The sequence below is a fragment of the Rhipicephalus microplus genome, chromosome 8, assembly GCF_043290135.1.
Source record: "Rhipicephalus microplus isolate Deutch F79 chromosome 8, USDA_Rmic, whole genome shotgun sequence".
NCBI classification, from domain to species: domain Eukaryota; kingdom Metazoa; phylum Arthropoda; class Arachnida; order Ixodida; family Ixodidae; genus Rhipicephalus; species Rhipicephalus microplus.
In genome coordinates this window covers 69,106,293-69,116,638 of record NC_134707.1, presented here as the reverse complement: position 1 = coordinate 69,116,638, position 10,346 = coordinate 69,106,293, and the positions used below count along the sequence as shown (strand labels likewise).

Here is a 10,346-nt window from a genome sequence, read left to right as displayed (position 1 = left end):
TCTCTCATCCTCACCACCCTTTTTTTCGATATAGAGAGAAGGAAGGCGTAGACCTTCCTCATGACTCCGCCTATTGGACCACGTGACACGACGTCAGTGATACGTCACTGGCCTATAAGCAATGACCGAGCAGGGCATGCGCTGAAGAACACGTGTCTGCCTTCCTCAGAGAAGGCCGTGTGGAAGATGAAACATGAACTATTACAGGAATCACTTTTTCATACGTGTACCGTGCACCCCCTGCTGTTCTGGTACATGCCGAACCCAATAAACTGTCAGATTGACTATATATATATATATATATATATATATATATATATATATATATATATATATATATATATATATATATATATATTTATATATATATATATACATATATATATATATATATATATATATATATCCGTGTGTGTGTGTGTTCAAGGAGAAACACAATGTGTGCCTGCGACCTGCTTTATTGATATTGAGCTGGGGTTCTGAGCTTCACGGAGCTATTAACATGCAGGACCATACCTAGCAGAGTGAAGGCACGTCAATAAAAACTGATATGCAAATTTGTAGTTATCGATAAAAATATTCATGAAAAGCCTAAGAACAACAGCTTTTACCTTTAGTACTCTAACAATGCTACAAAATTCGCCACCGGAAATGCACAAAGTACCATGAAAAACCAACGGATAAACTGTAAAATTGGATAATTACCTTCTCACAGACGGGAATATAGCATTATATCTTCACAACTCTGACTAATTACAGTATCCAATGTTTGTGTTGCTTTGAGGTGGTTTCTCCGTTTATCAAGTTTTTTAAGGCGGATAATTTAAACTCTTCAGCAGTCTTTTTTCTGTAGTGTTTAACAGCGAAGCACTTTTCTGGCTACCTTAGGAATAGACTAATGTGATATGTAACGCATATATACAGGTGAAAAGAAAGTGAGATGCACTGAATGACCAACAGAAAGCATACACACATGTGACAATTACATGATTAGGATATTTTATTAGCGCAACACAACAGTGGGACCAATAAAGACTGGTAATGCTGCGGTGAAGGAACTGCCCCACACATTGCGGATACACACACCTTCAGGTCACGCCTGTCGCAATCGCACATCTACTATACGTCAATGAATAATATACCCTGCATTTCTGCACGAGTATTTAAAATGTGCTGATTTAAGTCACTTGATGCATGTTATGTTTTTAAATCTCCTGTTCTGGTGTCATAGGTAAAAGGTGGACGAGAGCACGATATTACGAGAGAATACTCGCAGCCACTTGGAAGGCCACTTGACTAGATGCCACTCACTGTTTGGCTGCTTACTTACTGAATGTACCTCAGGAGTATACTTTGTTAACATGGGCACCACAATTATCCTGTCGATAAAAAAAGAAAACAAAAATAAGAGTAAAGTTGGGCTAGTTTATCGAAGCAGTTTGTTGAAACTTTTTCAATCATGAAGAAAAAGAGTTGTAAACACCGTTTGTTTAACAGAAGGGTCAACTTGTTGCGTAGCTAAACATTTGTATTAAATTCGGCCGAACGCTTAACCTCCGCCCAAATTGTAATGTTTCATAGGCATGACTTCCGACCATACTGTGTGAAGCAGAACAGCCTTACCGGTATCACTATTTCCACCTTTTCACAGTTATACGTGCGAGCTCATTGAAAAACCTTCGAGTGCATTGATGTGATGGTGTTATTCATTATTTTAACATTGCTGTTGGGTGTTTCATCTACCCGAACTACGTCATAATAATACGTCATGGTGCAGAAGGTGCCCTAAATATGAATATCTCAACTTTCTTGTCGACAGCCAAAATATATTTCTCTGGCCTATCTTACTTCAGCTTCCGCAAAACAGTGAATGCTACGCGGGTAATAAATACTCTTTTTTGGCTCACATTCAGAGCAAGGTAAGCCCTATTCAATCAACAAGGAAGGTATAGAGTAAAAACATTTAAAGTGGGGTACTTACGCTGTCTGCGGATAAAACGATTGATAAAATTTTGAAGCCTGTTTTCTGTAAAAAAAGATGACAATTTGGTATCACAAACTCAAAAATTAAACACGTCTAAATCAAGTAAAAAGTGTTTCAAGTATACCACATTCCTAAATGATGCTTAAAAACAAAATAAAATAAAAATATGCTGCGGGCAGTAAGAACCCGACCAAACATTCTTTTTCTTAATGATCGATATGTTTATTAGAAAGAAATGCCAGCCTGTTCCCAATTTTGGTTATTTCAAGTCCTATACCCTAAACCGTTCCCCTGAGCGAAAAATCCACATTTTGGAGAGGCATCTCTTCTTCGAACCCCTTGTTTGGTAAAACTTCTACAAATTTTTGAACAAAAGAAAGGTAGTCATATATATAAATATGTACATATATGTATATATATATATATATATATATATATATATATATATATATATATATATATATATCTCTTAAGAAAAGAAGTGTATACCTAAGGCCTCGTTTTGCGTGTTTTTACACAATAATAATGAGATCTAACGGACAATAATGCCAAGGAAAGTATAGGAAATGATATTACACCGAATTGTATTGCAAATTTGAACAAAGAAAAGTGTGTGAAAAGATAACTTGCCGTGGGCAGGATCCCAATCTGCGACCTTTGAATGACGCGTTCGATGCTCTACCACTACTTGAGCTACCACGACAGCCATTCCCTGGCGCGCTTTCATGATGGCAGAGCATTAGTTACGGCAGTTAACGCTACTTCTTTGCCTGTTGCACTGCCCCAGGGCACCAGTGTGGTTTGGTTCACAGACACCAAACCACTTTCTCTGATGCCCCTTCACGCAGACACACCATCTTTTTCTACGAGTACTGATGATGACGCTACGACGGCTGCTTTAACAGCCACAATAAATCCTGATCTCACGTCAGCGCAAAAGCAAGAACTTTTGGGTATCCTTCGAAAACACAGTGCTTCATTTGATGTAAATTCCAAGCTTTTGGGTCGCACTTCCGTCCCCGTACATCAAATTGAAACGGAAGGCAATATAAGTGTACACCGCCGCCCATATCGAGTGTCATCCGCAGAGCGGAAAATCATCGAGAACAACGTTGCTGATATGCTCGAACGAGATGTTATCCGGCTTTCGTCCAGCTCATGGTCATCCCCTGTAGTTCTAGTTCGAAAGAAGGACAGTTTGGTGCGATTATGCGTCGATTATCGAGCACTTAATAAGATCACGCGAAAAGACGTGTACCCGATCCCACGAGCCGACGACGCACTTGACTGTCTGCAAGGCGCTGAATTTTTCTCCAGCCTAGATTTACGGTCTGGTTATTAAGAAACACCTATGCACAAAACGGACAAAAAAACGGCATTTGCAACACCAGATGGGCTTTATGAATTCAATGTGATGCCATTCGGTTTATGTAATGCTCCTGTCACGTTTGAACGCATGATTGACACAGTTCTCTGCGGCCTAAAATGAAAAACATGTCTCTGTTATCTAGATGACATTGTCATTTTCTCCACTTCTTTTCGTCAGCACCGTTATCGTTTAGACGAAGTTTTGACGTGTGTTTCTAGTGCTGGACTTCAGCTAAACACAAAGAAATGCCATTTCGCCAACAAGAACATCAAGGTGTTGAGCCACCTTGTCAGCAAAGATGGCGTTCGCCCGGATCCTGACAAGCTTGCTGCCGTGGTACGCTTCTCTCGGCCAGAAAATCAGAAACACCTACGAAGTTTCCTGGACCTGGCGTCCTACTTCCGCCGCTTCATAAGCCATTTTGCTACCATCGCGTCGCCACTGCATACGCTGCTGGCGTCCGGATCAACTTTCGCTTGGAACGACGCCTGCGAGCGTGCCTTTCAAGCCCTAAAGCATGCCTTAACAACCAACCGTGTTCTGTGCCATTTCGACGAGAACGCACCTACATGATTGTTTGATTTGTGGGGTTTAACGTCCCAAAACCACCATAAGATTATGACAGACGCCGTAGTGGAGGGCTCCGGAAATTTTGACCACCTGGGGTTCTTTAACGAAGAACGCACCTACATGTCTCCACACCGATGCGAGTGGTCTTGGCATTGGTGCAGTTCTTCTACGGCGGGATGCCACTTCACGGGAAAGAGTAATTGTGTATGCTAGTCGTGCTCTTATGGCTGCTGAACTGAACTACTCCATAACTGAGCAGGAGTGCCTTGCTGTCGTTTGGGCCGTACAAAAATTTCGACCGTATCTCTACGGACGCCACTTCACAGTCATTACAGACCATCATGCCTTGTGCTGGCTATTGTCACTGAAAAACTTGTCTGGTCGCCTCGGTCGTTGGGTGCTCCGCCTACAAGAGTACGATTTTGACGTCATCTATAAGTCTGGCAAAAAACACCAAGATGCAGATGCTCTATCTCGCTGCCCCCTTCCACTGTCTTCATCGAATACGTCATGTGATTTCTCGTCTGGTGGGCAAAACTCTGCGTCACCCCTCACATTATCACAACTTGCTGTTATCGACACGCCGGCTTCAAATCACTACACCAAGTTCGCCACACGCCAGCGTGATGACCCATATTGCAATAGCATTATTCAATGCTAAAGTGGTATATCATCTACTCCTAATGCCAGATTGCGCCGACAACTACGGAAATTTAAGCTCGATAACAATGTGCTCCATCGTTATGTTTACACTACAGATGGACAACGCTGGGTTCCAGTACTTCCGCGTTTTCTACGTCACCAAGTCCTCAAAGCCTTTCACGACGACCCATGTGCAGGCCACTTGTGATTTCACAAAACACAAAGCCGCATCAGGAAACGTTTCTTCTGGCCTGGCATCTCTACCTTTGTGGCCCAATACGTTGCATCTTGCCATCTGTGTCAACGGCGGAAGCGGCCAACTTCGTCTCCTGCCGGCCTTCTGCAACCCATTCCGTGTCCCGAGACTCCTTTCGCCATCGTTGGCATAGACCTACTAGGAACTCTTCCCATCACACCAGCAGGCAATCGTTGGATTTTGACTGCTGTTGATCACCTGACACGGTACGCAGAGACTGCTGCACTACGCACAAGTTCTGCTTCAGACGTCGCAGACTTCTTTCTCAACGCCATTGTATTGCGCCACGGTGCACCTCGCGTCCTCCTGAGTGATTGCGACAAAACGTTTCTGTCCACCATAATCGAAACCCTGCTCACAACCTGTGGTACAGTACTTAAGACGACGTCACCCTACCACCCCCAAATTAATGGACTGACAGAGAGATTTCATCGGACACTAACAGACATGCTATCGATGCACATCGCACCAAACCACGACAACTGGGATACGATTTTGCCTTTTGTGACGTTTGCCCATAACACCGCTGCTCAAAGAACTACTGGCTACTCGTCTTTCTACCTCGTTTACGGCCGTTCACCGACATTCACCATCGACGTCTCTTTCCTGAATGTTCCAAATCACGCCTCGGCAACCGTATCAGAGCAGTTCATCACAAGGTTCGAGGAATGTCGGCAATGGGCTCGCCTTAATACAGAAGCCAATCAGCAAGATCGCAAGCAGCGCTACGACAGCTCTGATCGCGACGTCTCCTTCAGTCCTTGGGATGAAGCGTTGCTTTGGACGCCCATTTGTACTCCAGGATTGTGCGATCAATTTCAGTCACGCTTCATTGGACCCTGTACAATCAATGAACAAACGTCACCAGTGAACTACGGTGTCACTCCCAGCAACCATTCTTCGAATCGTCACTGTCGTGGTTCGGAGATTGTCCACGTATCGCGTCTGAAGCCATTCGTTCGACGTTCCGTTTCCGTCTAAGACGCGTCCGGGCTGGGCGCTTAAGCGTGGGGGGAAAATAATTGTGAGCATTATTCATGCGCGTCATTTTATCCTATGTACATACTCATCATCATCAGTCTGACCTGTGTTGTGGGGCAGAGGCTCGGCTAGTAAAAGAAGTGTCTTGCAGCCAAAACGTTCCCTTACAATATATATATATATATATATATATATATATATATATATATATATATATCTATATATACTTCCTCGCAAAGCATATATATATTTATATATATATATATATAAAATAAGGGAAAGAAGTGTATACCTAAGGGCTCGTTTTTCCGTGTTTTTAACACAATAATAATGAGATATAACAGACAGTAATGCCAAGGAATGTACAGGGGAAGTTATTAACATTAATGGAATGTAAATAAGAAGAAAGAAATTCGAAGGTCGTAGGTTCGATTCCTGCTTACAGTTGGTAATTTGTTCATCCGCTTTTCTTTCTTCTTATTTACATTCCATTAATGTTAATAACTTCCCCTGTACATTCCTTGGCATTACTGTCTGTTATATCTCATTATATATATATATATATATATATATATATATATATATATATATATATATATATATATATATGCTTTGTGAGGAAGCAGACACATATATAACACTTTATTGGGTCCTGAGAAACACTACTCTAGCAAGCTTGCGGGCTACTCCCACATAGGAACGGGGAGACCTAGCCTCACCACCACATCGTGGGCTCTCTCGACAGCCTGTTGTTGTGGTAGCGACACTGTACTTCGTAAGAGCAGACTTGGGCCCCGTAACGTAGAGACAAAACCCGACCCTGAGCCAGCTGCTGCATTCCACACATCCTCCTTTTCTGCTTCTCCCACCTAGCTCCTTGCGTGCTAGAGTCGCGATGCTCCTTCTGTAAATCAACCATGATTGCGAGCGCGTTGAGCGGCCGACAGTGCTTCAGGTGGGTGGAGTTGGCTACATCTTGGTGGTTGGGCACGACCACTGGGTTACGTAAATAACAGATCTGTGTTGAACGTATCCGGTTGGTGGCACTGACTGTAGCAGAGTGGCTGGACACGGCCAGGTTGCAAATCCGCCTGGTAGTTTGTCCAAGTTAGTTCCGGTGGTCTACACTGGCTATATCTCCTGAGACGTTCGCCATGTTGCTGTGGAGGCTGGGCCTTGGTCAGTCTTTTTGTCCATCATGATCCCAGAAAATGACAATGGCTGTGTCTTGGTGGCCTTCGACCTCGGGGCTTCTTGGGCAATTTTTTCGGGGATGGTTTTGGTGGGTGTGTCTGACTGCACCGACATAGTCACTGGTTCATCGCGTGACACTGGCCTCATTTTGGACAACAGATCAGGACTTAAAGGATCTGGTGATCGAACATTCAGCGCCAATGGTGGCTGGCGGTGCATTTTTCAGCGGTTGATGTGGTGTTTGGGAGTCTTTTTGGACGCCTGAATTCAAGTGGAGTCAGGTTTATGCACTTACATGTGAAGTAGCTTGTGCTTATGTTGCATTCTCTCTTTAGATTTTCCTGACGTTCTCAAACGAGTAATTCTCGAATTCGCAGTGTGTGCAGGTGTAACATTCTCGTCGGAAGCCGTCCCAAGATTAGGAGACTTGTGGCGCATGAGCAGATCACCAAAGAGGAGGATCAAAACGTCTCAAAAGCCTCGGTATCGTCACAAAAGACAGCTTTGAGTGAGTTGTTAACACTTTCACTTTTATCGTGGCAACTGAAAGCGTGCAGGTGTGCTTCAGCCTGGCCACGGATAAGCGTGATTGAATGCACACGCACACGTTTCACGACGGTTTAGAACATCTATTACGATGGAGGCCGGAGCTTCAACGACTACCGGATGGCCTGTGTCAGAACCTGCTGCAAGGCGTTTCGCAAAGTTGCCGTGAGGGAGGCGCCGGACACGACTGCACCATCGGTACCCTGCTTTTAAGGAGCTCGAAATGCGACAATAGAAATGTCTGTGCAAGCGAGGGTTACACAGTCGTGATAATGCTTTTGACCTCTGTCAAAGAAGAATGGTAGGATGGTAGAAACCTGAGTTGCAACTTCCTGGTACGCCTCATCCTTAGATCTCCCCTTAAACGATGACAAGCTTCACGGGCAGGTAGCACAGAAAATCGGACCGAAAGCAGCTATAAGCTAGGACCTCTACTCAACCGATGACTGCTGCTTCAAGCATTCATACTAAGACCATGCCGCTGTACCTTCCCGAAGACGGTTTCTGGCCACGGACCATTTCTGATGCTTTGGTCAGGCCACGCACAGAGCCAGTGTGTTGAAGGTTGCCGCCCAGTTGTCGGCAACGTTCCTGAACCGTCAAATTCCGGCAGTTTGCAACTGGACGGCGATGCTGAGGCGGCACTTGATCACTTAGGCAAAACATCCGAGCTGGTCTGAGATCAGTAGGAACGTGCCCCTGAGCTCTCTGAATTGCTGATATGAGCAGGTCTGAAGGTCCTGCGAGATGACTGAATCGAGAATGGCGTTGCTTGAACTCAGGGCCGGCAGGATTTTGAGAAACGTCGCGTTGTATATCGCTGTTACGATTTTCACTGTGGCGCGGAGTAGTGCGATTGTAAGCCACTGATTCTAGGTGTTTGCGGAAGTGGAGTCTGAAAGGCAGGCATCACTTTCGCCGAGTCTGCAGTGGTTCCTGTCATCACTTTGTTGAGATTCACATGCACGGAAGCCTGAAAGGTGTACCATGGCAGCTTGTATGTTGGAAGAATAATGGCAATTGACTGACAGTTTGGGTTTAACGTGCAAAAACCAGCATATGACTATGAAATATGTCAAAGTCGCGGGGTCCGGAAATATCGAACCCCGGCGACTCTTTGACGTGCACCCGAATCTCAGCACAAGGGCCTACAGCATTCGCGCCTTAATCGAAAATGCATTGGCCGCAGCTGGAATTATATCCCACTACCGGCGGGTCAGCAGCCGAGTACCTCGGTAACCAGACCGCCATTGCGGGGCAGAATACTGGCAATAGAATTCACATCCTAGAAAGCCAGAACAGCATTCGTAATGGACTGGAGCCCACGCGTTTTTCTGCCGTGAAGTGGTAGCATGGTGTCCGTTCGGTCATGCCCAGGTATCACTGGGAAGGCGTGGGGTCCATCCCATGATGCTCCGATAGACAGCTGAAACGGCACTCGGGTAGATGACTCCATCGGCAAAAAAGCGCATGGACGGCGTTCCTGAACACAGAAGCCCGCCCTGCTGATGACCTTAGAGGACAAGGACCTGCGGCTTCAGACATAGCGTTTTATTGTCGGGCTCCTCCATTTTAAGGAAGCAGACAAAGACAGCACCATTTCCTGGGCCAGCTGTTGATGATTATGATTAGAATTATGATGCCCTAGAATATGACTAATACCCACTCACGAAGTTGCTTTCTGTATTTTGTCTGCCTCGGGGTCTCCCAGCTAGCTCCTCTTGCGCAAGAGCTCCAATGGTGCTGCTGTTATTCGTCACCTTATATATATATATATATATATATATATATATATATATATATATATATATTTATATATATATGTACATATTTATTTATTTATTTATTTATATATATATAGAGAGAGAGAGAGAGCTTCAGCGGGAGCGGCCGCGTCAGCAGCACGGGTAAGTGAGCTCTGCACATATCTACCTATACTTTAGCAATTTTAGTTCTAGGAGGGTCAGAGTGGTGTCTATTTGTTCGTGAAGACACAAGGAGTTCTACCGCTACAAATACTGCTATTACAAATGAAATTTTAAATTTTAGGAGCGGAAAACAGTGTGAATCTGTGAAAACAACAACCGTCGGTCCACGTGTTTTTTACGATCGCTTGTAGCTTCGTTAATATTCAACCGGGAAATTTCTTACTTATGAAATTGAAAGTTCTTAGGGTACATCTGACGCTACTGAAGTTTGATCAGGCTAGGTTTAATAGTTCTAAAGTTATTCCGCAATCAAAATTAAGCCTAGTCACTCAAAATATTAAATTGGTAATATCACCTCGCAAACGCATTTAAATTTTGGCCGCTTAATATAATAATCAGCCGCACCCCATAGGCTACCAGGAGGCACAATTCCGTACACTCTAGGCCCTAAATCAAGGTGGTAATCAGCAAAAAGCTCATTTCATTAAAACAAATTTTCAAAAGGAGCTACAAAGCCATTGAAAAATAGCTAATATCTTCTTTTAGAACCCAACAGTCCGGCTTTTTCGGTGTAAGAATAATTTTGATAGCTTAAGGTAACCGGAAGATACAGAGTTAAGAAGAATATAACGAGAACCGCTAATAAACGTGTGGCGCCCGCGTTTTCCCTCGCTCAAAGGAGGAGGGTGGCTCACTGCTCGGCAGAAAGGTACGCCCGTCAGATCAAAGTCTTGAACTACGTGCTTTTTTGTTTTTTTTTCCTTACGATTGTTTTTAACTTTCCTAGTAACCTACCGGGAAACTTCTAACTCATACAGTATAAAGCCCTAGTTGTAGACCTGTCGCCGTTAGAGTTTCATCAGGACAGGAGTAATA

At 44.1% G+C, this 10,346-nt stretch overlaps 1 protein-coding gene across 1 annotated transcript in view; it reads right to left on the bottom strand.

The window, feature by feature from the left end:
• Positions 1-1,003: 1,003 nt before the first annotated feature.
• LOC142768588 (uncharacterized) overlaps positions 1,004-10,346 on the bottom strand; it is an 82,505-nt gene continuing 73,162 nt past the window's right edge. The window contains exons 6-7 of the mRNA XM_075870593.1: positions 1,982-2,026; positions 1,004-1,379 (exon numbers count right to left, since the gene is read on the bottom strand). Coding sequence (XP_075726708.1) covers positions 1,375-1,379; positions 1,982-2,026 — 50 coding nt within the window. The 3' untranslated portion in view covers positions 1,004-1,374. The remainder of the gene's footprint in view (positions 1,380-1,981; positions 2,027-10,346) is intronic.